The sequence below is a fragment of the Syngnathoides biaculeatus genome, chromosome 7, assembly GCF_019802595.1.
Source record: "Syngnathoides biaculeatus isolate LvHL_M chromosome 7, ASM1980259v1, whole genome shotgun sequence".
NCBI lineage: Eukaryota > Metazoa > Chordata > Actinopteri > Syngnathiformes > Syngnathidae > Syngnathoides > Syngnathoides biaculeatus.
This window is the reverse complement of record NC_084646.1, coordinates 17717774-17745651: the sequence shown is the minus strand read 5'-3', so window position 1 is coordinate 17745651 and position 27878 is coordinate 17717774. Positions and strand designations below refer to the sequence as shown.

At 40.8% G+C, this 27878-nt stretch overlaps 2 protein-coding genes across 4 annotated transcripts in view; both read right to left on the bottom strand.

The window, feature by feature from the left end:
• Positions 1-6794, bottom strand: part of kdm4b (lysine (K)-specific demethylase 4B) — a 56983-nt gene extending 50189 nt beyond the window's left edge. The window contains exons 1-2 of one of the 2 annotated variants that reach the window (XM_061825260.1): positions 6582-6794; positions 1861-2268 (exon numbers count right to left, since the gene is read on the bottom strand). In XM_061825260.1, the coding sequence (XP_061681244.1) occupies positions 1861-2238 (378 nt within the window). In that variant the 5' untranslated portion in view covers positions 2239-2268; positions 6582-6794. Of the gene's footprint in view, positions 1-1860; positions 2269-6363; positions 6548-6581 lie in introns of those variants that run through there. The other variant, XM_061825261.1, reaches the window with a different exon arrangement.
• Positions 6795-9787: 2993 nt separating this feature from the next.
• uhrf1 (ubiquitin-like with PHD and ring finger domains 1) lies at positions 9788-27617 on the bottom strand. 2 transcript variants are annotated; one of them, XM_061825421.1, is made up of 17 exons: positions 27466-27617; positions 24947-25109; positions 24561-24827; positions 22601-22743; positions 20693-20908; positions 20162-20277; positions 18768-18954; positions 18571-18694; positions 14077-14184; positions 13753-13857; positions 13487-13593; positions 13229-13391; positions 13008-13145; positions 12764-12863; positions 10566-10714; positions 10275-10373; positions 9788-10184 (listed from the first exon to the last, which is right to left on the bottom strand). In XM_061825421.1, exons 2-17 carry the CDS (start codon positions 25097-25099, stop codon positions 10038-10040), a joined length of 2322 nt encoding a protein of 773 aa, XP_061681405.1. In that variant the 5' UTR covers positions 25100-25109; positions 27466-27617; the 3' UTR covers positions 9788-10037. The 2 variants fall into 2 exon arrangements, with proteins under 2 accessions (XP_061681405.1, XP_061681406.1); XM_061825422.1 differs by lacking the exons at positions 24561-24827; positions 24947-25109; positions 27466-27617 and adding an exon at positions 23887-24029.
• Positions 27618-27878: the final 261 nt, after the last annotated feature.

Genomic DNA, 27878 nt, shown 5'->3' with positions numbered 1-27878 from the left:
CTACAAAAAAGGGATGTCTTTCAATATGTATGTATTTTTACTCGTAAAAAAATTTACGTGCGTGATTTTTTTATGCTCGACTGGGCAGATTTGAGAGTATGATGGCGCGCGGGCGCATATGCGCCTGTTAAATCACAGTGACTGGTACGTGCATCCATTATTTTGGATTTTCGTTATATGTGGGGGATTAGGGGGACATGTTAGATATGTAACTCCCGAGAATAACAGGGGGAACACTGTACTGCCATAAAATCTGACCTTAAAAAGAAATTTTCTCTCAAACTTTTACCTGGCTAAATAAAAGATGAAATACAAAATAAGGCTTTCCCTCAACCTGCTGGACTGACATGAGTGGGGCTGTGTTCCCCAATCCAGCAATGGTTCTGCTCTTGGTGCCTAATTGAAGCATTTTACAAACAAGAGGGAAACCTTAAGTGACTTGATTCTTTGTCACAAACCAAAATGAACTGTGAGGATAACATTTACAGACACCAGAATGAACGCAGGCAGGCACATCTTTTGACACTGTCAAACAATGCTACATCTACAATTGGCGTGTTGAAAAAAGTACATTGACAAATATCTGGAACAAACAGGGTTATGTAGCAAAATACTGTTCAGTGACTTCATTAAAAAAATACAGATGATCCATAACATTTGATAGCTTTGTGTGTTATGTTCTACGGAAAGTAAGTTTCTTTCGGCTTGTCCCTTTCGGGGTCGCCACAGCGTGTCATCTCAGATGAACGCACATATATATTTGGCACAATTTCTACGCCGGATGCCCTTCCTGACACAACCCTTCTCAGGGAGTGGAGACCCCAGTGGGATACGAACCCACAACCCCTGGTTTACCCAAACCAGTGCTCTAACCACTGAGCTATGTGTTATGTTCTACGGAGAATTCTGGAAATAGGTGAGTTTGTGAAACACAAATAATTGGAAATATCTGTAACACGATATACATTTACAATTACCATATTTTCCAGACTACAAACAGTTACTTTATTCCAGTGCTGTGAACCCTGTGGCCTATGTAATGATGCAGCTAAAATATGTATTTAGCAGCTATAATTTTGAACGTACAACAAAAACTTGTTTGAACGTAATAGTTAAAACATGACCATTCCCAATAATTCACTGCTCCCCAGAAGACTTTACCTCCAGCATATAGAGTAGAAGACTATTTTCAGCACACGTACAATAGAAGAATCTACCACAGGCACACAATGAAGACAAAGCGACCTCAACCATGCGTAGAAGACTATCTTCAGCACATATGTATATAAGACGACGAAGGCACCTGGAACGTGCGTAGAATGCGAGACGACAAAGCTACCTCGAGCCTGTCGAAGAAAACCATGCTTGTTTTTGGTGAACTCAAAGTACAATGCAGCACTACAGGATGCTATGTGAGGAGAATAGCACAACATCAACTGTAACTCAAGACAATGACTGACTTAAGAGAGACTGAAATGGTGTGTGACGGAAACTTTTTGAGGCTCTTCAACTCCAATAACAAAGATGACGACTTTAGTGGTTTCAGCGAACCGGATGAGCAGGAATAAAAATTGTGACTTTTCTGTTATGTAGGAGCCGTTTTACTGCCATGCTAGTGTCACAGTTTATTAACAAGGTATGGCCATATTTTCAAAGTCTGTGTGAATATCTAATTTCCGAATATACCAGGACGTACTTTACGTTTCTGGGGCGTATGATCCGGCGCGGCTAATGTAACGGGAGAAAAGGCCATACAGAGTGGGTGTACCTTATTGTCCAGTGCGCACTGTAGTCTGGAAAATATAGTATATAACAATGAAATAATACATTAAAAAGTTTACATGAATATACTGTGCTCACCTTGGCCAGACCAGCACGATGAGCTCCTTCACTCTCCATGTAGACAATGTATTTGGCAAAATCTTTAAATTCTTCCATAGTTGGACGAAAGGTCATGATTTTGCAGTCAGGGTTTTTAGTGCAGGACGGTGGTGGTGGTGGTGGAGGCAGAGGAGCGCCCGGTAGCTCAGAAACAGGAGCAAGCCCACTCAAAACATCTGGGTCTGGAGGCTGAGCTTGTGTGTCAGCCCGGGCAGAAATGGGTTGCAAATCCAACGCTGCCTTATGTACTTTAGCCAACACTGGACTCTGGACGGGAATCCCATTTTGTGCTACATGGGGTGAGGCTGGAACAGGGTGAGGATGTGGCATCGTGTCCATGACCATGTTAGACGCCATTGGGGACACTTTTAAGGGTAGCAGGTAAACCTAGACAGGAAAATGAATATATTCAGTATTTGTGTTTGCAACTTGCCAATAAATCTTTGTGGAAAACATTTACTATTGGGTAAATGAAATTTTAATACCGCAATGAATATGAATTACATGAGTATTCATCAATTAGTGTCCTGTCATGAAGTAGCAATGTGTGTATTGTGTAAGAGATTTCAAACCTTTGTTGAGCCAAGGCACACATCTCACAGTACACTAACAAACAAATGTCAGAAAAAGTGGATACTCGAGTCAATTTGTAATTCTGTATTTATACGAGTCTGCCATTGATAGACGAACAAAAATTAAACATTTGTAAATAAATGACATTTTTACCAATTAATGGAAATTTGATTATTTCCTGCAGCACACCAGACTACTAGTGCTCTTTTATATTGATTCATCTTCTAACGCATATTGGAGGTCAAGTCGCACGGACGGTAGGTTTAACAGGAATGTCCAGACTTCCATCTCCCGAGCCACTTCATCCAGGTCTTTTCGGTGGAGGATCCTGAGGCTTTGCGAGACCAGCCGAGTGACATTGTCTCTCCAGCATGTCCTGGGTCATCCCCAGGGTCTTCTTCCAGTGGGACGTGCCCGGAACACCTGATCAGGGCAACGTCCGGAAGGTATCTGAATCATTTGCCCCAGCCACCTGATCTGGGTCTTCTCAATATGGAGGAGCAGTGCCTCAACTCTGAGCCCCTTCTGGATGACTGACCTTCTCACCCTATCTCTAAGGGTGAGCCGGGACACCCTGCAGAGGAAACTCATTTTTGGCTGGTTGTATCCGGGATCTTGTTCTTTTGGTAATGACCCACAGCTTGCTGAGGGTAGGAACGTTGATCGACCATTAAATTGAGGATAAAAACCACATTGCTCATCCTGTATCTGAGATTTGACTTCCAACAGACTCACCTCTCCAGCACCTGTGAAGAGACCTTACCAGGAAAGCTGAGGAGTGTGATCCCTTGTAACTTGGACACACCCTCCTGTCCTCCTTCTTAAAAAGGGGGACCACCACCCCACTCTGCCAATCCAGAGGCACTGTCCCTGATGTCCATGCGATGTTCCAAAGGCGTGTGGACCGGGACAGCCCCACAGCCTCCAGACCAAAACCAACTCGGTGACCACAACCCCTGAGATTGGAGAGCCCTCCTCAGAGAACCATGACTCTGCTTCATGGGAAGGCGTGTCATTGAAATTAAGGAGGTCTTCGAAGTATTAGCCCCACTGATCCACACGTCCCAAGTCGAGGTGACCAGCGCCCTATCCTCATTGTGCTGACAGTGCAGAAGGTGCGAACCAGAATTATCTCAAAGCTGTCGAAAGGCTTTCTCCATGGCCTCACCAAACTCCTAGGATCACTGGGACACACAAATACTTCCACCACGATAAGGTGAGGGCTCATGGAGAGGGAGGGTGGGGGGTCTTTCATATATTTGAAAATAAAGTTTGACAAGTTTCATTTAGGCTTGCTCGGGGGAGCAAGCTCACAGCTCTGCCGCTCAGCGGAGCAAGCTCCTCGGCGAGCGAGCTCCCACGGGCCTCGGAACTCGCTCGCCAGGGTACGAGTTCACAGCTCCGCCGCTCAGCTCAGTTCAGTTCACAGCTACGCTACTCAGGGAAGCACGCTCATCAGACCGTCCGAAGAACCATCCGAATAGTCAACATTATTTACAGCCACAGGTTCAAATCTGTATGGAAACATTTCTCTGTCTTCCCGATCAACCGATACAGCCATTTCATCATCAGATGATGATAAATTCGAGAAAACAACGCTGGGCATAATGGTGTCCCATGTAATCGAGCGTTTGGAATGGCACATAACACGTCACATCCGCGCACGTAGGTCATGTGACTTGCAAAAATGGCGTCGCACCTAAAATCTTCTCAACACACTATTAAATGAGAGAGGATTTAACATTACATTATCAAGATAGAGTACATTTTACATGACCTATTGGATACATTGTTACTCCAAACCAGAATTTTCCTTTAAGTGATGACGCAGGTCTTTTGTTAAATTGTGAGAGAAAGATTACACCCCCCCCAACTATTTTTTTTTTAAATACCTCTATACACACCTACCTGTCATTTAGAACCCACAAAGCTGTTGTCCTTTGCACCTGTGGAATCCATTTTTCACGATGAATCAGGTCTTTTGGAAAAGTGTGAAGAATGAATCCATCCTCCCGAATGTTCGAGCAAAATCCAACAACACAATGAGCCGGCATTTTTGCTAACATACTGAAAAAAACAAGTAATTTTTCGCCGGTACAATAAGTGTAAACCAATATAGACAATCGACCCCGCTACAGCAAAAAACGTCACTTCTTCTCCAACACAAATGCCTCAAGAGGATTTTCATGGCGGGGAGAAAAAAAAAAAAAAAAAAAAAAAAAATCTGTATATGACAAAATCCTGACGTGTGTTGAAAAAAACGGATGGGTCCATTTGCGGCTGATGGTTTTTTTTTTTTTTTTTAAATTAAAAACATACTAAAATTGTGGTTTACGTGTCAGTAACCTATAAGATTAACATCTACATCAGTGATTTCCAACCTTTATGGACCCAAGGCACATATATAATTGAAAAATCCCACTCCACACCAACAAGAGTAAATGTCACAAAAAATGGATACACAAATTACTGTATGTACTTCCTGCCACCCAATAGAAGAGCATTTCTTTCTTCTGTCACTGTGCCTCACTGGTATAAATCCTATCTTATTGCTTCCATACTGAACCAAATTGTATCGTTCAAATCCTGCAAATTATCATTTTTAAATCAGTTTATCAAATCATCCCCATGCCAAAGATGGCCAATCCCAGTGTCCGGTCAAATTTACACATCTCAACATCTTTTATGATTATTTTTGTGACAAACCATCATCATCAATCAGGCCAAAACAAACATGCCTCATCATTCCAAACCCAGCTCACTTTCCCTATTAGAGAAACCTTGGTCAATTCGGCTTCACAATGATAGGAATACCAGTCATCAAAGTATCAAAAAGTGATGTTGGAGTGAACACTTGGCCGCTACAAGCCAGTTATCACTCTGATAACTATTCTGAAACCTCCAGTTCAAAACCCAGATCTCATCCAATCACCTACTACCAGAGCAAAACGTTTATACGTGTCAAATCTTAAGGAAATCCAGTCACCTGTTCTGCCAGACATCTTGGACAAATTGCAATAGTGCAACGTGATGGCTCCTGGCCATTTCCAACTCAAATTATTTGTAAGACAGAAAAAAGGACATTAATCTATTTAAAAAAAAAAAAAAAACGATTCTGTTGCATGAAACCTTTAAAATGTTGGTAAGATCCCCCCCCACCACCACCAGCAGCATTACCAATCATTAATATTTGTCGCAAGACACATAATTAGAATCATGATTAAAAACTCTGTCAATAATGGTGCCCTCATGGAAATCAATTTATCTTTGCAATGGTACACACAAATACCTACTTGACTAGAGCAGCTGGGGCACACGAGCATGCCATATGCCACGCTACTCATGTCAACCATTATATTTAAGATACACAAGGCAACATCATCATATTTTAGCATCCTGATACAGAAATTGTTTATATTGAGATTTTCGTTCCATCCAAAATATACCAACGGGCGTTAGTTTTATCCAAAAATTTAAGAAGCATGCAGTGAGCAATGTGTAACTAATTTCAGACTTTACACCAAAAAAAAAAAATTCCGGTTAGCATTTGATATGACATTCGAAGTGTATACTTCCACTATTAACTGCTACCTTCTAAAGGAAAGATGACCTCGTTCTTTAAAACCAAAACAAATACGGGCCGACAGCCCTTTAAATTCTTAGTGGGTTACGACCAATAATTCAGCATGATGAACTTTTAATTAGCGTTCATATATAACTGTAGAACTGATCGAAATTCATTTATCAGATTTTGATTACACAGCCAAATGGACGTTGCTTTAAGCAGTTGCTAACCGACGTTAGCAGGGGGAAACTGAAATGAGCGCTTACATTATGTCCGATAAAAACAGATACTTCTTTAACCTAAGGTTCTCCTTCAGAAGAAACGTAATTTAAAAAATATCTTACATTCAGCGCTGCGAGTGCACATCACCAACAAAGATATAGAGAACTACGTTTCACGGTGTCTTACGCTGCCGTATCCTAACAGAGGTTAGCTCCCATTTAGCTATACCGTACGTGCATTTAAAGAAAAGAAAGGGGAAAAAAAACCATCACAACCACTACATTTCGACGAAACGAGCACGAGCACATGAAATTGACAGCCCGGTTCGTGTCATTTTTACCTCCTGCAGCGACGTATCGCCTCTCTCCGTCGATTAAGTGTCGTTTTATACAAATTTTGTGCCTCGGTCTTCCTCTAACATTTAGCAAGCTAAAGCTATTACGTGTAACGCCCACCTCCTAAACCGTACTTTACGATTGGCGAAATGGCACCAATAATAGCGCGTTTGTCGCAGACTCAATGATACGATTAGCTCGTTGCATTACAGACAGATGAAGCAGCCAATGAAAGCCGGCGATCCTTTGTTTCTTATAAACATATACGTATTGCTGATTATGCCAAGCACGTACACAACCAGGAAAAAAGAAAAACCTTAACGACTGAATTTAGGTTAGCAAGTTCAAAGCCAAACACACACACACATACACACACAAGTTTTGTTTATTTTATTGATGGTTTGACAAAAAAATCGCAACATGTGCAAGCAGTTGTAAAAAATATGCTGTATCTAAACTAAAAAGGACATACAATTTCAGAAAATATATATTTCCTACTCTGTAAAAACTGACGGGGTGGCTATTGAAACCGCCACGGCAATTAATGAATTATCCCAAAACGCAATCAAGTATAGGAATTACAAATTTGTTGATGATCCCATTCCAATTTCCTACATTTCCTTAATGCAGTTATTTCAAAGTTTTCAAAGGTCAGGTACTTAAAGGAAACAAACGACCAGATAATATATTAAAAGATGAAAAAAAAAATTTGCATTCTGCACTCAAATAGGTAAATGGCTGTTCTACATCACACTCTCAAAGCACTTTTCTTTGGAATTAAACTTGTTCCGAAGACTCCTAATACAGTCTCCCATAAGTCTCCATGCATAGGAGACATAATACATTCCATACATATATGTTTCTAACACATATTTCTTTATATTTCAGATAATCCAAAGAAAGAGCAAAAATTTTAAATAATCTTGATGGCCAGTTCAGCAAGCAGTCATATAGTTACAAACACATTTAAAAGAAAACATGGGACGAGTATCACAAACAACACTGGTAAAACTCAAAGTTAAAAAAAAAAAATAAGGAAATGTTTTGGGTCAAATAAGATGGTTGAAGAAGTACAGTCAGCATATTATAGAAGCAATAGAGCATTTCATACAGTGCCACTAAAATGTACTAGCCCCTTCCTGTTTGCTTTTTTTTTTTTTTTGCATATCACACACAAAAGTTATAAATTAAACCAATTCTAATAACGCTTGGAAAAAACCAGAGGAAATAGAAAATCCAGTTTTCAATTGACAATTCAATTAAATGAAGGCACAAAATATCCTGTTTTTGACCCTATGTGAAAAAATAATTGCCCCTTGAACCTAATAACAGGTTGCGCAACCCTTGGCAGCAATAAGTGAAATTAAGCATTTGTGATGCTTAATTTATTTATTTTTGTGATGAATCTTTCACATCACCCTTGTTAGATCGCAAAGTCAATGTGGCTAACAACAAATTTGTAAAAGGTGAGTTCAATTTCACAAGCCACTCCCAAACCTGATAACCATCATACATGTTGAATCAAGAAATCACTTAAATAGAAGCTGTCACTGAATGTGAAGTAGGCTACAACATCTCAAAAACTAATGCATCATGCCACAATCCAAAGAAATTAGAGACAAAATTAGAAGAAAAGAAAAAAAGTTTTTGAAATCCAGTCTGGAAAAGGTTAAAGCCATTTCCAAGGCTGTGGGGCTCCAGCAGACCACCGTCAGAGCCATTATCCACAAACGGAGAAAACGGAATAATGCAAACCTTATCAGAACTGGACGACCAACTAAAATTACTCCAAGTGTGTGACGATGACCCATCAAAGAGGTCACAAAAGAACCTCGAACAACATCTAAAGACCTGCAGGCATGCATAAGAAAGACACTGGCCAAAAATTGCATCCATGGGAGAGTTCCCAGGCGAAAACCCATGCTGTCAACAAAGAATACAAAGGCTTGTCTCATATTTTGCCCAAAAAATCTTGAAGACCCTAAAGATTTTGAGAAACATTCTGTGGACAAACAAGTGAAAAATTTAACTTTTGGAAGTTCTGCGGCCAGTTACATCTTGTTTAAAAATGACAGCATTTTTTATGAAAATAACATTCTACCAACAGTGAAGTGTGGTGGTGGCAATGTGATGGTCTGGGGCTGCTTTGCTGCCTCAGGACCAGGACAACTTGCTATGATTGCTGGAACAATGTATTCTGCTATGTACCAGAAAATCCTGAATGCGAGTGTCCATCCATTAGTTCGTGCCCTCAAACTACAACACTCTTGGTTCATGCAGCAGGTCGATACAAAACACACCAGCAAGTCTACCTCTGAATGTCACGAAAAAAAAAATAAATAAATGAACTTTTGGAGGGGCTAAGTCAAAGTCCGGACTTAAATCCAAGTGAGATGTGGTGATGTGACCTTAAACGGGCAGTTAATGCTTGAAAACCCTCCAATATGACGGGGTAGAAACAATTTCACAAAGAAGAGAGGGAGAAAATTTCCCCAGAGCAATGTGAAAGACTCATCGCCAATTATCACAAACGCTTGATTTAAGACATTGCTACCACGGGTTGGACAACCCGTTATTACGTTTGAGGTGCAATTACTTTTTTCACACAGGGTCAAAGGGTTAGTTTTTTTTGTGCCTTAGTCAACTGAATTGTCATTTGAAACGTGCAGTTTGTAATTCCTTGGATTGCCTCAGAGTGATATTAAATTTAGTTTGATTTTAAACCTGTGTGTGATGTGCAAAAAAAAAAAAAAAAAATATCAGGAGAGCAAGAGCAAATACTTTTTCACAGCACTGTATAAATAAGTTTGTCAAGAAACTTATTTTTCATATGTATGGAGACTTATGGGACACCCTGTACATTGCCTTAAACACCACTCAATAAAAAATACACTAGACTTAAAATCCAAAACATATTTCTTAATTCATTCAGAAGGTTAGTGCAATTCCAATTATGTGATTTTTCTCAAAGCAAATTGCCATTAACAGGCTGGCAGGACAACTGGTCTAGTTGGAACTTGGTTTAAGAAAAAAAAAAAGAAAAGCAGAGTAAGGTAAAAAACAAAAAACAAAATTGGGGGAAAAGGGACATTTGGGGAGATAGCTTCAGCTGAGTTAATCATCGCTGAATTAAAAGAAAAAAAAGCCTGTCTGACATGCCTTTCTTGTTGGTATTATGAGTTAATTGAACAAACGCTAGGGCTATATTAAAAAAAAAAAAAAAAAAAAAAAATCACATTTTAATGTTGCAATGCCATAAAGATACAGGCAGTAACAGTAAAAATTCAATTTAATTAACACATCATTGAAGAACCATCATGGAAGACAATAACATGAAAATCCAAAAAAACGGCAAATTTATAAAATCACAAAAATATATTAGGAGAAACGGATTCTTTGTCTAACTGAAATTTGCCCTTACATTACTGTTTCCACCAAGGCTGAGGCAGAGGAGCCCGTGATCATCGGCCATTGCTGTAACCTGGGAAAAACTGATTTAGGATCTCTTGGAGAGCCTTGTTGACAGTCATGGAGTAGTTTTTGCCCAAGTCATGTCGGCAGGCCGGGCAGGTGTACACGTCTGCTTTGAAGGAACGCTGAAGGCATTCCTGAATGTTCAAAATAAATGTAATGTCATGTGAATAAATACTTTACACCACTCTCCGTCTTTAAGCATGACTTTTTTTTTTTTTTTTTACCTTGCAGACATTATGTTGGCACTCAGTGGTGATGGGCCGATAGACCACTTCTTGGCAGCAAACGCAGAGGAAAACCTCTTCAACTTTGTTCAGAAATTTCTGCAGGCACAAACAGAAGCATGAGAACATTACAACGCTATATTTTTGGCCAACAATACGTTTTATCTGACATTTTCCCCCTCTGCCATTGTCAAAGAAAATCCTAAATCTTGTCACTTTAACTATGTTGTTACCTGCAGTTCAGTTGTGTTTTCCTTGGGCATGTGATTCTAAAAAGACAGCAATGCTCACCGGGCCAAGTGACAGCGACTCCATGGCTTCACCCCACACTTTCTTGTTTTGCGTGTCGTTCTTTATGAGTGCCTTCTGCTCTCCAGACAACTTGTAGACTTCTACCTTCACTTTCTTGGGACTCTTGGATGGAGAGTTCTTTGGTGAATCTGTCAAAACAACAGAACTAAATAAACTGGTACAGGCAGTAATGAAAATTTATTTTAGTCAGTTTTTTGATAAGAACAAAAGTTTTTTTTGTAGACTACTTAGTACAATACAGGATATGTACATTTGATATCAAGAAGCAATCATGATTACGTCATATTCCATTTCATACATTCACTTTTACCCTGACAATAAGTCACAGTTGGTGGTGTCTTTTTACAGTTTGCAAAAAGACACCAAGACAAAGATCTTAACTTCTGCAGACAGGTCCTGTGCTCTGATGCATGTAAAGTGTTGCTGTTTGGCCGTAATGGACGTTTTTCTGGAGGGAAAAGCTTGTAGACCAGAGAACACCATACCAACTGTAAAGCATGGAGGTGGCAGAATCATGTTGTGGGACTAACTATTGCAGGTGGAACGGAAGCTTTTTGTGAAATAGATGCCATCATGAAGCAAGAACCTTTCGTGGAGATATTAAGGCAACATCAAGAGATGTGTGCTCCTGGCTGTGAATCCCAGGAAGGCTGCTGGCCCGGACAGAGTACCAGACAAGGGGCTCAGAGCATGTGCCCACCAGTTGTCCAGCATCTTCTGCACGATCTTCAATGTCTAATTGGCCCAAGCAGTCTTACCATATGGCACAATTAAAAGTCTTGAGTTTTCTTTTTAACCCATTCATGGGCAGGGTGGCAATTTTTTTGCCTTATTGAGATAAAAGTCTCCTAAACAGGCCACAATCAAGGAAATAACACTTTTTCATTTATGGTTAAGTTATACGATTACTTGAGGCAGACATGTTGGGTCAGGAAGCAAAGGGAAATAACTTCGTGCTAACTTTGACCAGTGAGGTATCATCTCCTGATACCAAATTATGGCTTCAGATTAAAACACTTAAATATTTTGATATACTGAAGGATATAATGCATGAAAATCATGATGTCCCAAATATGGGACGCTGCCCACGAATGGGTTAATGCTACAGCGATAAACAATGAGAGAAGCTCTATTGCAGTACACAAGCAAAGATGCAGGATGTTTACGTTTGGTGGAATTTGGGGAATCCAGTGCCCATTTTTCCCCCCCTTTCATATCGTGGACTTCCTTCGTAACTAGAGAAAATATTTTTCCGAGGAGGCATTTCGTAACCTGAATTTTTCATTACTCGAGGTACCACTGTTTATAATATTACATATGTTAATTTGACAAATGGCTGAACATGGAGCAGAATTATTTTCTTAAAAGTTGTTTTGTTCAATGATTGTCCTTTTTTTGAAATGCCTGACAGATTAATTTGAATCCCATTAAAAATACATTGTGTTTCACATGGTCCTTCATGTTTTCTTAAAATAATTGCACACATTTGGAAAATTCTGACTGGGTAATCAAGCATATGAGTACAAGTGTTTCCTCATCTACTAAATAAAAGTAGGGCTCTATGTTTAAAAAAAAAGGAACAGGTATATAGAAAGAAAGGTATACAGGTCAAAGTTAAAGTGCTTGAGTTTAGAAAAGAAGGCTGGGTTTCCCCTTTCCTGTTTAGGATTTTTAAGTTTCAAACAATTTTACATTTTAATTTGACAAATCTTAACTGGGCTGTTTTAGAGGTTATGTTTCTCTTCAAAACCTTTATTTTATGATTGCATTTCTCAGTCTTTAACTCAAGTTCTACCCTGAGGCTCTCTCCAATGCTCCGGTTCTCCTTGTCTCTGTCTGCACTGCATGCAGTCAGTTGTTACCGCGGCATTTGAAATGCACATTTCATTGGCTGAACTCATATGTAATTGGTCAGTATGCTTTCCTCACGACAGTAAAGCCTGCAATACTCCATTACTTAAAATTGTAGCACTCTGTCTTGCATCAAAACCTCTTTATTTGGATATGGTATGGGTCCAAATAACACTGCTTTTAGGTTGAGACCCGAAGCCTGGTCCACTAGTTAGTGACCACTGACCAATGTTATGCATAATTCAGCAGAAAAAAATACATTTTGACAGCACGGTACCTTTAAACAATATTTATTGAAACCAAACAAATGGAAAAAGACATCTTACCGCTGGTCTGAGAAACTCTTTTTCTCTTTGCTTTACTGGGAGTCTCCTCTACCTCCACTTCATTTTTATTTTCTTTCTCCTTCTGATAACCTGCAGGATACTGTCACAAGATTGTGTGGATTCAATCAACAGTAAGGCCAAGGAGACAGCAGTGTCATGAATCTTAAAGATTGCGCTCATTTTTCCTACTCAACCCATAGGTAACACAATGAGACTGATTTTTTTTTCGTGTGGTACTCATTACCTGCATAACAAGACCAAGCTTCTTGATGCGTTCCTTGCCATCTCTGGTCCATGGTGCTGGCTCATCGTCATCCCGCTTAAGAAGGTAGCGCCAAACCAAGAAGCCAGATTTTCCTTTGGCAGGCCAGTACTTCACTATCTGAATTGAAGTTAAAGGAACAGTAAGTCAATACAAGTCAGTCCTTGAAATAAATGCTAGAAGCTGCTAAATTAAAATATTACCTTATAAATCCCATCATAACGGTTTCCTTCAGTAGGACAGTATTTACTGTGCTTACAACCTTTCCAGCTCCGAACCACTCTGACTGGCTTGCCATCCTTCCAGTGCTTTGCCTGAGCACCATTCTTGTCATTGACAGGAACATTGCAGTTGAGAGCAAGCGCACTGGAGAGGACCATAGTTAATTACAATTGGCCATATAAATTTGATTTGTGGCTTGCAGAGATTTCAACAAAGTAAGATAGGGCAAACGAACATACCGGTTCATGTGGGTAAGTGTCTGATCACAAGATTGCTCAGCAGTTCTCTTGTTCCCAGACAGATCTCGTCCTCCAGAACCAGTATAAGTAAACTCATTCCCATCATCCTATAAACACACAGACAAAACATACAGAGAAGTCCACACTGAAGTTTAGTTCCACTGTAATGGGAACGACAACATTATCTGGCTTGCTTTAAAGTATACAGTTTAGAGGTATTGGTATTTTTATGCATTGCTACTGTTAAAAAAATAAAATAAACATACCACATCATCTTCATAGCCTCCTGCCAAGACCAGGGAGTAGGCACCATCAGTGCTCCTGCCGTGGATACCAGCTACGTGTGGCCTGTGGACGCCAGCCTCACTAACCTGGAATTAAAAAAAAAAAAAAAAAAAAAAAAAAAAAGGTTAGATACACTGATAAGACCTGGAAATTAAGACCATACAAACCCATAGGATAAAATTGTCTGTGATTCTAGTATTCAGTCATGAATGCAACAATCAGGTCAATTTTATTTAGCAAATATATTGCACTAGCACACCCTTGCACATTGCCTCATGCATCAGATACTGGCTTGATTGACTTACCTGTACTCTGAATTTCCACAATGAGCCAACAGGAACACCAGGGATTGGGCCATAGTGGTTTGATGGGACAATGGTACATTGTGTGGTTCGACCAACACAGGCCATTCCCTGAGGAGAGGATACAATCAACCTTATAAATGTTTGTACGCAACCTACCTTATTAATCCACAATGTTGTCTAGAAAGTAATTTCAAAAACATTCTAAGGAATGATACTTCAATTTAAACTTGGATGAGATTTATCATTGGAGCAACAAGAGGTTGAACAACTTCAGATATTAAATAATGATGCTTAGGTGGTGATAGCGGAGTTAACAGTTTGCATTTTTTTCCAGTTGCAGACTCACTATCTGTGCAACTGTTTGCTTTCAGCCTTCAAATAGAAGCTCCCGCTCCATGTCATGCATGGGTAATTTGAAGCAAGCTTTGAAGCACTTGTCGTCTGGAAGTCGAGGTACAGTTCTGAAGCATGTATTGAAATTTCAGTGCCATCAATACCTAGTAGAAACAATGCAAGTTTCTATAATTAGAGCAATGGTTCCCAAACTTTTTTTGCACAGGGTTCACACTCACTCTGACCCAAAAAATTTCAGGACTTTTTCGGGGCATTCTTAGGGGCCGACACGAAAAATTTAGGGCCATTGTGGCAAATCAAGAATAAGGAAAAAAGACTCACCCAATGGTGCCATCAACCATTATTGGTTCATCAAAGGTTCCAGTACCTCAGTACCTGTCACAGTGATGACCTGTCACCCCTTGTGGTAGTTCTCATTGATATGACCATTGTCTTTGCCTTCACATAATTATTTCACATAAGTCTACAGAAAAACAGATTCTATCTACAATTGCAACTATATACACAAATTTACAAATGTCTTCTACTGATGTCTGTCTCAGCACCCGTACTCTAGCTCCTTGAGCCTACCCAGTGCCTCCTCTATTTGTTGCTGCAGAGGTGCCAAGGTGGCTCTCTTCTCCTTTGCTCTGCCTCTGAATGGATTGGCCTCGCTGATAAACCTCAGATTCCTCTTTTCTTCTGCCTCCTCACACAGCCTGTCAGCCTTCTCAATAACTGTAGATATGTCAGTCTCTATTCTGGCTTTTTTTTGCTTTCAGGCTGTCTATATCTACCTTAGCTGCCTTCCTCTTCTCTGCCTGTTTTGATGCATCCTTCTTTTCTTCCTCTAGATGCTGGAGGTAACTACTTCTGGCAGAAGACGCAGCGACCAACAGCTTCTTTGTGATAGGCACCATGTCAGGCCCTCCATATTGCTGGACCACCTCCACGATTTGCCTCCGAGCAATCAGTGACTCCTTGCTTAGGTTGTCCTTGGTGACCTCCTTGTTTGTGGAGAACCCTCTTTCCACAGATGCCTGTCCGTGGGACAGGAGCAGTAGCTGCTTTATGACGCCCCATAGCTCCTGGAACTGCTGGCTTTCCTGCTGATGAAGAGTGGAGTGGAAGAGTGTCCAGCCTGTCCTTAGAGATGTTGAAATCAGAGAAAGCGACCCTAATCGCCTCATCTTCTTTGATCTTTTCACTCAGTCTGGAATAGTGGCACAGAATCCTGTCGCAATTGCTTTCCTCCACCCTTCTGTGATCCACCATGATGTTCAAGGTTTTTTGGAGTTTTTCGTTGTTGTTCTCCTTCTCATATTTCATGACAATCTGCCGAGGGTCCATCCAGCTTAGTAGGCAGACTAAACTGTATATGATGGGGGGCCTTCTCCTGCAACTTTATCATCTTTACATGGAACGTTTGGCAGCTCATCCTAAATTCCTGCTTTACACAGTCAGTTGCAATGCCAGATTTCAGAAGCAGTCTCTCAGCAGCAAAGCCTTTGCATACTTTTGATAAATCCACCCAGTGTGACTTGTCACCCACATTAATCTTGACAAGGGCGGTGAGGGAGGCTGCCTTTTCTTTAAGGACTTCAGGTTTGATTAACTTTTCCATCAGAGTCATGATGAGGGTGCCCGTGTCCTTTGCGACGAAGGGAAGCATAGGCTTGTCAGTCTGGTACAATTTCAGGAATGGTTCCACCAGCCTGGCGCACATAAGAAAGAAGTGAAGCTTGGCAACAAAGATGGGGTCCTGTGCTGCCTTTCTGAACAACAGTGAAGGAGCCGTTGGTTGGGCAGGTCACCTTCTTCGTCCTTGCTGTCCCGCAATAATCTCGTACGTGTGGCATCAGGGTGATGGCTTTCTCTGCCACATTAATGTTTTCAAGCCATCTGTGCTTGCAAAACATGAGAGGGAGAGTGTTGGATCCACTGACTTGTTTAAAGTCCTCGCGCCTGGCAGGTGCATCACGAAACAAGTTGTAGAGGCTGGAAAGAAAATCTTCCACCCCCCATCCAGCTCCCTCGCAACCGATTCGACATGCATTATGGAGGATGTGTAGACCGCAGCTTCCAATTAACATTGGGGCCATCCATCGAGAGCTGGAGCAGCTTTTGGTGATTGAAGTCACACACAATAGGGTCCAGACGCTCTTGAAGATCAGTTGCTGGTGAATGTTCCAGGAATTCAGAGGTGCGGTAGCAAGTGCGGACCCGGTCATCCATCTACAATCGCACATGAATGTCCAGCTGCTTCTCTTGCATCTCGTGATTTAGAGACTCATTAAAGAGGAGGACATACACTGATTCAGCCTTCACTTTCTGCCTCAGTAGAGATTAAAAGTGGGCAGCAATGCCAAATGTAGCCAGGTACGAAGTCTTCCTTTCCCCACAGAGGTAGTTTTTAGCAATGTCACTGTCTGGAAACATGACTGCAAACACTTTTGAATTATTTTCACAAGATTTGTAACTGTAATGGCTGCAGATCACTTTTAAAGTCCACACGATCTCTGCCTTTAACGAGTCCGTTTTCGTGTATTGAACTACATTCATAGAGCCTGACATCTGGCTGGTTGAAGTCGATGACTGGACAACTGTAGGTGCGCATGCACTGCCAGTACTGGTGCTTGGTTGATCCCTACTACTGCCTGAAGTTGATGCTTCACTATCTTGATATTTTGACAAACAGATTCATACAAACAGAAGATGAGACAGTCTTCGCCAAATCAGCGTGTCTTCTGTTTTTCTGGTGAGACTCCAGTGCTTTGACGCCCATCTTTCCAAGCTGGTAACTCTGTTTGCACAGATAACAGTAGAACATGTGCCGATCTTTTGGATCTCAACGAACCCAGCTCCCAAACTCTATACTTTCAACCCAAGCATCTTGAAAAATGCACTTTCCCATCATACAAGTATTCTTATTGGATCGATCAAAGAACTATGCTACGAAGACAAAGTGAAATGCCTACTCACAAAAACAAACAATGGAATATCAACGATAAGATGGCGGCTATAAGAAAAATGTTGTGAATAGAGTCACTTCCCTTGGCAATTTCCGGCTGTTTTGGACGCTAGTCGGATCTCTCTTTTTTTTATATATATAAAAGGGAGAGGTTAGGCCAGCAGTCGGCAACCCGCGGCTCCGGAGCCTCATGCGGCTCTTTCATCCTTATAATGCGGCTCTGATTGGCTTGGGAAAATAAATTACTAAAAAATTTTTTTTGTATTTAATTGAAGTGCGTTTTATTTGTGTTAGTTTTTATATTATTTTAGTTCTAAATTTGAAGATTGTGATCTTGAAATATTAAAATATTAATTAAATTATTTGATATTATTTTTTTGTCGCTCAAAATAGACGTCACACTGCGGAAGCGGGTATACCCGCTGAAACGCCGTCTATTTTGAGCGACTTTCAAGCCCGGCAAAGCCAATGGAGAAACATGCTGTGGTAAAGTAGTAGAAGTTTTTTTTTTTTCTTCATTTTAGATGTGCGGCTCCCAGTGTTTTCTTTTCCGTGGAAACCGGGTTCAAATGGCTCTTTCGGTGTCAAAGGTTGCCGACTGCTGGGTTAGGCGGTAGAGGTCCTTCCTTTGATTTTTTTTTTTTTTTTTTAATTTAAGGCCCTTTTACGGGCTTGACCAGTTTTCGGTGAATTTTAAGGACTTTTAGGGGCCCCTAAATGGATCCTCAGAAATTTAGGGGTTTTTAGGGAATTTTAGGGCCGTATATGAACCCTGTTGCAGCACCACCCTTTTAGAGATTAAATTCTTTTCAGGCCCTCACCCCGATACACTTTCTATAAATTCCCATCGACTTGCAATAATCAATAATCACTCCAGTTGTCACTTTCACAGTTGAAAAATTACACTGTCAAATTTATCAAGACACCAAGAAAAAATATTTAAACTTATTTGCCTCTGGAAATTCAACATCTTTCATAATTTTATCTAACGTCATTTCAGTAGCTGGTGTGGCCTTGTGCATTCAGTAGTAAAATTAGCCCCATCTGCTGGGTGCAACTTGATAATGAAAAGTTGTCATGGTAGCACTGCACACACACACCCCACCCCGCAACCCCATCATTACACCGCATCCCCCATCCCTCAGATTGAAAACAAATGAATTAGAGAAAGTTTCAAGTCAAAGACTCACCTTGCCCCAGTCTCTCTGGCTTGAAGAGCTGGCAGAAGCCATCTTAGCTTTTTTCTTACTCTCCTTCAGCTTCTCTCCAGCACGCACAACTTCATTCGAGTCATTACGGCAATTTGGACAGTACCTGATGGAGTCAAACGGGAAATGTTACAAAGTGCCTCAGATTGAAAAAATCAGAGCACTTTGATCATACTGACCAGTCTTCATCCTCTGGGATGGTGGTGAGTGGCGGGTTCAGGCAGTATGTGTGATAGGCCAGGTCACATTCATCACATAAAAGCTGTTTGTCAGGATCCTGCTTGATGCCGCAAATGTTACAATTACACCAGCGGCAGTTTTTATCTGGATCATCCTTGCATTGCTTGCACTCAGGTCCACTTAATCCTGGAAGATAATTTTTTTTCCCTTATAAGTCTGAGACCCCTGTCCCACTGGAGGGGACATCACAGAAACTGATTAGTGACAGCGACTCGGGGAACTGGCAGACCAAATATTGCTTGCGCGTTCGCCAGACAGATGTCTGTGAGACGTCTCCAGACAATATGACAACCAATTCACATGGAAATCAATGATTTAGACCTATATGTTTGTTTAATATAATGTGTAATTTTGAGTGTGTGCACGCTACATGCTAAGTCCGGAGAGCATGGACACCGGAAACGATACTGTGCAGATCGTTCTGTTATCTTCAGAGCTTGAAGCCGGCACACAAATGAGGCAAAAAGTATTTAGTCAGTCACTTATTGTGGAAGTTCTCAAACTTAAAAAGAGGAGTAATGTAAATTTCCTCATAGGTATACCTCAAATAATGAGACGAAAAAATCTAGAAAATCCTTGTCTGATTTTTAAAGAATCTATTAGCAAATTATAATGAAAATAAGTGTTTGTAAAAGTACATCTCAATACTTTGTTGACTAGACTAAGGTCAAATGTTCTCTGTAAGTCTTCACAAGGTTTATACACAGACACACACACTGTTGCTGGTATTTTGGCCCATTCATCTATGTAAAACTCATCTAGCGCAGGGACGTTTTGGGGATTGTTGGGGATGGAGGAGGCAAACATTTGACAGCCAAGAGAAAACATACATACGAATGTCCGCACGCACACAACTTAATTCCACTCAAGTTTCTTGGGGCCCATGGTGAAGAAATATGAATAAATGTGCAAAAAAAAAAGTTGTAGTTTACCAGCGTGCGCGAGCTTGTGACACCATGTCAAAGTGCTAGCGTGATACGGTGACAGTCGTGTGTCCAAGGGAAACGAAAAGGATCATAGGTAAAGATTGACGTCCCTCCTACCCAATGGGATAGCGGGCAGATGCTAGTGACAGCCAGTGGAAGAGCACCTCTATGGTGCCACACAAACCAAGATATACTGATATTTACAAACAGTGTAATTTGGAGAATGTGAATCCCCTATTTTTCACTTTCGTATCGTGAATTTTCCTTTGTACCTAGAGACAATGAATGTTTTTCTAAGGAGGCATTTTGTAACCTGAATTTTTAATTACTAGAGACATACATAAAGATACCACTGTGTTAATTATTAATGAGTTACATCGTTCAAATTAAACCAAAGTAAATCTTACTTTTCAGTGGGCTCTCAGATCCAGCTGGTGTAAGACTTTGAGAACCAGGCTCTTCAATTTTGTAAATTTCAGTCACAAACATGATCCTGCAGTCATTGAGAGAGTCCCCTACCTCTCTGCAAAAAATTAAATATGACTTCAATGTAGTCTCATTTGTTCACAACAGTGCAGCACAACAAATTTAACTTGAAATATAAGCAACAAAGCTTGAGATTTCAATAAAACTATTGTGCCGCATGACACCCATATTCCCTCATGGGCTCGATAAAGTTCATCAATGCATCAGTCTATCAACGAGCACATGAAAGTTACATCCATCCATTTCCCGATGCACTTATCCTCACAAGGGTCCCGAGAGTACTGGAGCCTATCCCAGCTATCTTCCGGCAAGAGGCAGGTACACCCTGAACTGGTTGCCAGCTGATCGAAGGCCACATAGAAACAAAGAACCACTCGCACTCACAATCACACCTGAGAGCAATTTAGTAGCAATTTGAAAACATACATCACTTTTCAAAATATTGAACTTACCCCAGAATAATCTTAGCATAAATCTCTCGCACAGTGCGCGTTTCCCTTTTCCTCTGGATTTCAGCATCATACCAATAGCCACGCTCCGTCGGATCATCTGGGTTGTAGTTGACCATAACAATCATACCAGGCTCCAACTCGTGCCACTGGTAAACAGTCCGGGCCCTCGGGCGTACGTCCTTGGCTAGAAACGGGATCACTCCATTCTCTGGGTAACTTTAATGGAAAATATTAAGACTGTCATACTAAGTAACAAGTCATCACCACTCATTACTGCTCCCGTCAAATTGAACAAACTTGTAACGCCTCCAAACATGAGGGGTCTTTTAGGTACTGGACATAGGGTTTATTCCAAGATACAAAATGTAGTATAGTACCGTAATTTCCGGCCTGTAAGCCGCGACATTTTTCACATGCTTTCAACCCTGCGGCTTATGCAGTCATGCGGCTATTTTGTGCATGTTTTTCTAACGGCCACAAGGCGGCACCCAAGTGGAACAGGTAAGAGTGAGACCGGTGGAATATATGTGTCAAGGACATGACAGCGTGTTACTGCTGTGTCTCAGTGACTTTTACCTGTACATTTTTTTTTTTAAACCGGCCCTGTTAGCACGGCGGCGCTACTGTTTGCGCAGCGGCGCTACTGTTAAACTCTGTGTCTTCTTTCTTTGTAAATATCTCGTGGACACTTGCAGCTTTTACACAGCTGGGGCCCATGTATGTACCAAAATGGTATTTCCTTTACAAATGTAGAGGGTGAGGCTTACAACTAGGTGCACTCTGTAGGCCGGTAATTATGATACGTTTTGTATTCAAGGCACTTGTTGCCAGATCGTTGGGTGTATATGCATGCGTGTTCACAAGTCAGGTAGCGTAACTGGGTCATCCCACGTCACAGCATTACTGAACCATATCAAGGCAAGTTTCGATTTCATGTTTTGCCTTGTCTGATTTTTGACATTGCTTCATGTTTTTTGGACCAAGCTTTTTGCTTTGTGATTTTTGTACCGCCGCCCTGTTGTACTGCCTTCGTGTGTGCAACCTCTGCTGGACAATAAACCTTCCTAAAATCCTCATTTATTTATCATCTCTGCTAATACTCGGTTGTTTCACAATGCGAGATGCCATCAAGAATTTTGATCTAGTTATACATGAGAGAGCGTGAATTAACGAGAATCAACAAGAAAATGGCAGCACCATGTGCTAGTGATGCCGTACATATATTTCGCAAAAAAAATTAAAACTACCTACTAACACTTCTGAAATGTAGGAAATCAGAACCATATTTTATAGGCCTATCCTATATCTAATGTAACTACAATATTAGGAAGAATATTATGTATAACACACAGGAGAATATGTTCAAAGAGTCTGTTAGTTAGATCAACGAGCGGTGATTTTAAGTACCGTAATTTCCGGCCCAAAAGCCACAACATTTTGCCACACGCTTTCAACCCTGCGGTTTATTCGGTGATGCGGCTAATTTGTGCATTTTTTTCCCTAACGGCCGCAAAGGGGCACTCGAGCGGAAAAGGTAAGAGTGAGACTGGTGGAATATATGTGCCGAGGAAATGACTTCTACCAGTCCAGTCCTGTTAGCGCTGCGCTAGCGTGTTACTGCCGTCTCTTCATGATTTTTACCATTTTTTTTTTAAACTGGCCCTGTTAGTGCGGCGCTAGCGTTAGCACAGCACTAGCATTAAACTCTCTGTGTACTGTTTTTCTTTGTAAATATCTTGTTTCAATATGGGTTTCAATGTGGGCACTTGCGGCTTTTACTCAGCTGCGGCCTATGTATATACCAAATGGTATTTCCTTTACAAATGTACTGGGTGAGGCTTATAACCAGGTGCCCTCTGTAGGCCGGGAATTACGGTAGTTGAGTAAACTTTTTACATTTAAGCTTACTCGTCATATTTCACGTGGTACAGTATCTCCTCTTCATCGTCCATCGTCTCTTTGGGAAACTTGGGGTTCTTGGTGATGTTCACAATTTGGGCCTCAAACCATGCCCCCATATTGAAGTCCCTTGCATCCACTATTTCATTAACCTTGAGGGGAAGATTTAACAAAAAAAAAAAAAAAAAGACAAACCAGGTAGGTGATGGCAATCTCAGGGATGCATATGATAATCAATTTGTGGCTTGAACCAATGGCAGCAAAATAGAGCGCCACAGATCCAGTAAAATGTAGGCATTTCACTTTTTTAGTTTTATTTTGTGCTGTGCACATTAACTATTTAGTCTTAGTTTGGTTGCCTCTTATTTTGATACAAAACATTTTAAATTGTTCAGTAATTGTAAAATATTTTTTAAAATAAAATAAAAATAAATTATACACTTACCAAGTGAAGAAAAAAAAAAAGCTTCTTAAAATTATTTCTAATTTTGTATGTTGATTTTCATTGGTCAATCAAGGACAATGAGTCAAATGCCCACTAGTGGATCAAATTAAGTGCCGTATGTTTTTCTTGCACACATAGGACAAACAAAATCATCAAAATATGGTCTGCCAAAAATATAGACCACTGAATGTATAAGGCAGCAAAATTAAACAATACACATGCCTTATCCTAAAATAAAACCAGGCAGGTGTCCAAGATGTAGGGTTGGACATCGAGAATCCAGTGAAATCACTCAAATTTACAAATTTCAGCTCATCGTTTCAATACCTATAGTCCGTCGATTCCGAAGAAGAAAGTGGCAAAAAAAAAACAAAAAACAAAGTGGCTAAAACCGATGAAATATGCATCTAAAGACATGCTTCTGTCCAACAGCAGTGGCAAAAAAATGGCTTAACTTTCTTTCTTTCATTAGTGCAACTCTCAGAATAAAATCATAAAAATTTTATTTTAATTCACAGATTTTGCAAAGGACTGACGCACCCCCCCCCCCCCCCCCTCGCTCCCATCCTCAGCCTACACTGCACGGAACCGCCGTGAAGTCAACTCTGGCAATTTGGTGAGTGTGGAAAAAATAAAACTATGCCAACATTGAAGCAGCTAATAAGTTGTACTCTTGCATTGCAGGATTCTGGGTTGTACTCTTGGTTTTTAGGTGTTGAGGTGATAACGAAAAAAATATAGGCTTAACATTTGTGCTAAAACTTCAAAGCTCAAACTAACAACTTTACATCACAATGAATTGGGGGAAAAATATTCACAAATGTTGTCTTACAGTATCACAAACACTAACCTTGTGCCCCATGGGTGGGTAGGTCAAGGAATCAACATTTTAGAGCATTTGGTTCCATTCATTACTCCTTTTCTTGCAGTCTAATTTTAGTTCATTTTCAAAACTCACCAATGTCATGTGACGTTTCCTTTCGTGCCAAAATGCTGAGTTCTGGTGCGCAACCTTCAAAATAAAAGGCTACAAGCTTAAAACAGGAAGTCAAGTTATAACCCGCACATATAAATCAATTGACGTAATAAGACAGTCGCAAATAACTTTTGACAATGCTAATTTAACTTTTTGCTAAAATAATAAGTTAATTGGGTTAGTTCCACATTGATTGCCATTTAGTACATTAGGTTTGATTTTGATACTGGTTATAAAGTACCCCGAGTCAATAGTTAATGTTAGTCTATGCTGCATACTGCTAAGAAAACAAATATTTATGTTTTTGATAGCCTATATTTAAACCACGGAAACATTTTTTGACGCAGGCCCCTAAAAGAACTGGAATTGAGAATCGTTTGGAACTGGACTTGAAATGAGGACCGGAATCGTGCAAATTTAAATGATGTCCAACCCTACCAACATGAGTTATAAGGTATGCAACTCTTTTTTGTCCTTTTAAAAAAAAAAATAAAAATAAAATAAAAAAAATAAAAAAAAGCATAAACAAAAAATACAAGCCACGCTACCTTGTATAACCCAAAATCGGGATCCTGGACTCCTGGGGTGCTTGTTTGGGCAGAGGTACCAGCAGTCTGAACCTCCATCTCACTGTGAGTCGAGCTCTTGTCAGACTCACCCTGGGTTGAGCCGCAGCCAGAATCAGAGTCAGAAAGCTCAGCTTCTTTGTCCTTGTTTTTGGAGACTTCAACATGGGGCCTGTTCTGTCTAATAAGCAATTGCACTATGTCGTTGAGGCCCACATTGTAGTCAAATATGGTGTGTCCATCCTCCATCTAAAGAATAGAATTAAGGACAAGCAAACAATCACCACAGATAATCCAGTGCAGACTTGACTTGCATGCAAGCATCTACATTAAAAACATTTATTTAATCAAGTGTGATTTCACCTCACCTGCTTGCCACGGTAGAACAGCCTCTGCCTCTCCGGCTCTACATTGAAGAGTTCCGAAATCTTCAGACGCAGCTCATCCACCTTGGTAAGTTTGGACAACGAATCCACCCTGTGTGTTTCTTTGCCATCCATTGTTCGCACTTGAATCCACATTGCAACTCCCCTGGATTGAGATTAATTATAGATTAAATGAGAATTTTCCATTTAGTCTCCTAACACTCACTAAAATAAACCTAAAAATAATAAAGATTTTCAACAGAATGCAACACCAACCATCACAGTGAAACCCTGCTATATTGTGGAAAATCCTTCACGCCATCGCTATACTGTAGATTTTAAACCGCTTTGATTTTACAGTACACAGTAGAGATGCACCACCATTGATACCAGATTAAGAACATACAGTAGCTCAGTGGTTAGAGCATTGGTTTGGTAAACCAGGAGTCGTGAGTTCCTTTCTCACTGGGGCCCCCACTCCCCAAGAGGGGTTTAGTCAGAAAGGGCATGTGGCGTAAAAACTGTGCCAAACAAATATGAGCGCTCATCTGAGATGACACGCTGTGGCGACCCCTAATGGGACAAGCCGAACGAAAGTATGAGACTCAATGCACGTATGTGCACTCTCATATCTACTAAAAAAAAAAAAAAAAAAACACTTCCTCCAGCTCTTCCAAGGGTATCCCCTAGGTGTTTCCAAGCAAGCAGAAAGACAAACCGTACACTGTTTTAATCAAGGTTTTATTCCTATTTATGTCTGTTTTAAATGTTCACGGAGTTCATTTTAAACTTCAGAATTAATTTTTGGATTCGTGCGATTTAACAAAACAAATGAAACTTGCTTGGTATCTTCCAATCTTCAAAATGTTGTTCTATATTCAACTCTGGAGAACATGTAATGTTGCTCAAAATCTCTCACAAAGAAATAGACATGAACAGAATCATGTTCACACTGTTTTGTGTATAACGACAATTCATACAGTGCATTCATAGATTGCAAAAGCAGTGATTCAGTGACTTGATGATTTGTGTGCACAACATAAAATAAACTTCCCACAACTGAATAATCCATCCAAGCCAAGGAACGTCAAGGATCACGGGAGTGCTGGAGTCTATCCCAACAAACTTTGTCTACAGTATCCTTGCTCCAATTGCCGCATTATTTATCACTGTAGGGGGTGACACAGTAACATGTAACGGCATGCATCAAGCTTGACGTTTTAGACAGGCTTACTTTGCTTCCCAAAAGTACGGAGGATACAGTGCTTTTTACATTTTAGTGGACAATGTTAATGTTGTAAGGACAGTTTTGTTGTTACATATCAAGCACAGACACATTACATTTAACAGTTGAAATTCTGGCAAACATTTCAGGGTGTAGCCCGCCTCCTATCCGAAGATAGCTGGGATAGGCTCCAGCACTACTGGAACCCTTGTGAGGATAAGCAGAACGGAAGATGAATGAATTAATGTCCATTCATCCATACTTTACACCGCTTATGATATTCAAAGTCACAGATCGCCGAAGCCCATCCCAGCGCAAAGTGCGCATTGTGCAGAATTTGCACCCTGAATGATACAAAGAGAAACCTTTTGTAGGTATACAGGTATTGTTGATAAGTGACCGCTGTCATTAATTGGACAATATACAGTGCAGTGATGTAATTGGAGGGGGGGGGCGTAAAAACGGGTGTCACTTGTGCACATCACAAAGGGAGGAACAACCTCATGTACATACAGTGCGGGAAACTGCTGCTGGCCACGCCCAATTATTTTAAAAGAAAGCACATCCGGACGCGAGGGAGCGCTAGCAGACAATGTGGCGTCGCTCAGACAATAAAACGTACCTGAACGTTACCTTCCATGCTGAAGAAAACCTAACAACAATACAGTAAGGGACGGTGCGTTTTGGTGCGCCTGGTCCTGTAAAACACTTCGTCGGGTGTTTAGCGTGCACTGTGACAACCAGTCTAGTGCGGTTCGCCCCACCAAAAGCAGGGGACAAGTAACAATAGAATAGCTCAAGTCCACAATATTCTATTTCACTTTATCGTGCATCGGGAAGTAATTTACGAATGCAGACTTAGGGAGTGATCAAAAGGTGTCTTTCCTTAAGCGACCCATTTGTTTCGCTTTCAGGGCAAGCATGCATGCGGCTAAGCCAGTAGATTACAGAATACTTAATCATTAGTACGCAACCGTGATCAACTTGCGATAGCATAGCAACGTTCGGCCGAATTCATTACGACGCGTAACCTCACAAAAGAGTGATTAACACAAAATTTTAAGGAGGTACACTAGCCAGCGGACATTCGCGTTTTTTTAGCAAATGTTAGAAAAAAAGCCCCAGCAAGCTCGGGAAAACTTGGCTGAGTTTTAAATCTGCCCGCCCCGGTAGGTCAATGCGATCAACTCGCAACTAACGAGGTATGATAAATGAGCTAACCTTGCTATGCTCGCCGCTCGCTTTGAATATCAACAACAAATTGAAAAGTGTTCATCTACACGGAACAACACTTTACCTGTTTGCGCGTCCACGTGGGGGAAAAATAGAAAATGGTGAACTTGTTCGTTTAACCCCTGTAACTTTTCAACAGCTTCGACAAGCCCAACTCAACGAGCTTGTTGGCTTCTTTCAATGAGTAATTCTTCAAGACTTTGATATCCCGCCTGATTTTACAACACCTTCTCACCATTGGCCTTTTTTCTCCCACTCCTTGCATTTCATTGGCTATCAGTGCTGTCAATCCTCAACGTAAATGGCGCTCAGTTTCAGCGCGCGAAATGACATTCTCGTGGGCGCAGCTCGCGTTGTAAGCACTTATCGCGAGATCACGCAGTGCCTTGAATATTCAATTCTGGCAGTGGCAGATGCTTGAGCCCTCTGCCCTCTGCTTGTGGTTGACAACATTATGGAGGTTGTTTCGTGGCGTTT

Bases quoted from the DNA above. Each gene is read 5' to 3' on its own strand.
- uhrf1 (XM_061825421.1), bottom strand. From the start codon at position 25,099: ATGTGGATTCAAGTGCGAACAATGGATGGCAAAGAAACACACAGGGTG. The intron at 18,695-18,767 runs GTCAGTATGATC...TGACTCCATCAG, and splicing joins ATCCCAGAGGATGAAGACTG to GTACTGTCCAAATTGCCGTA. The intron at 13,858-14,076 runs GTAAGTCAATCA...TTTTAATTCCAG, and splicing joins TGTGGAAATTCAGAGTACAG to GTTAGTGAGGCTGGCGTCCA.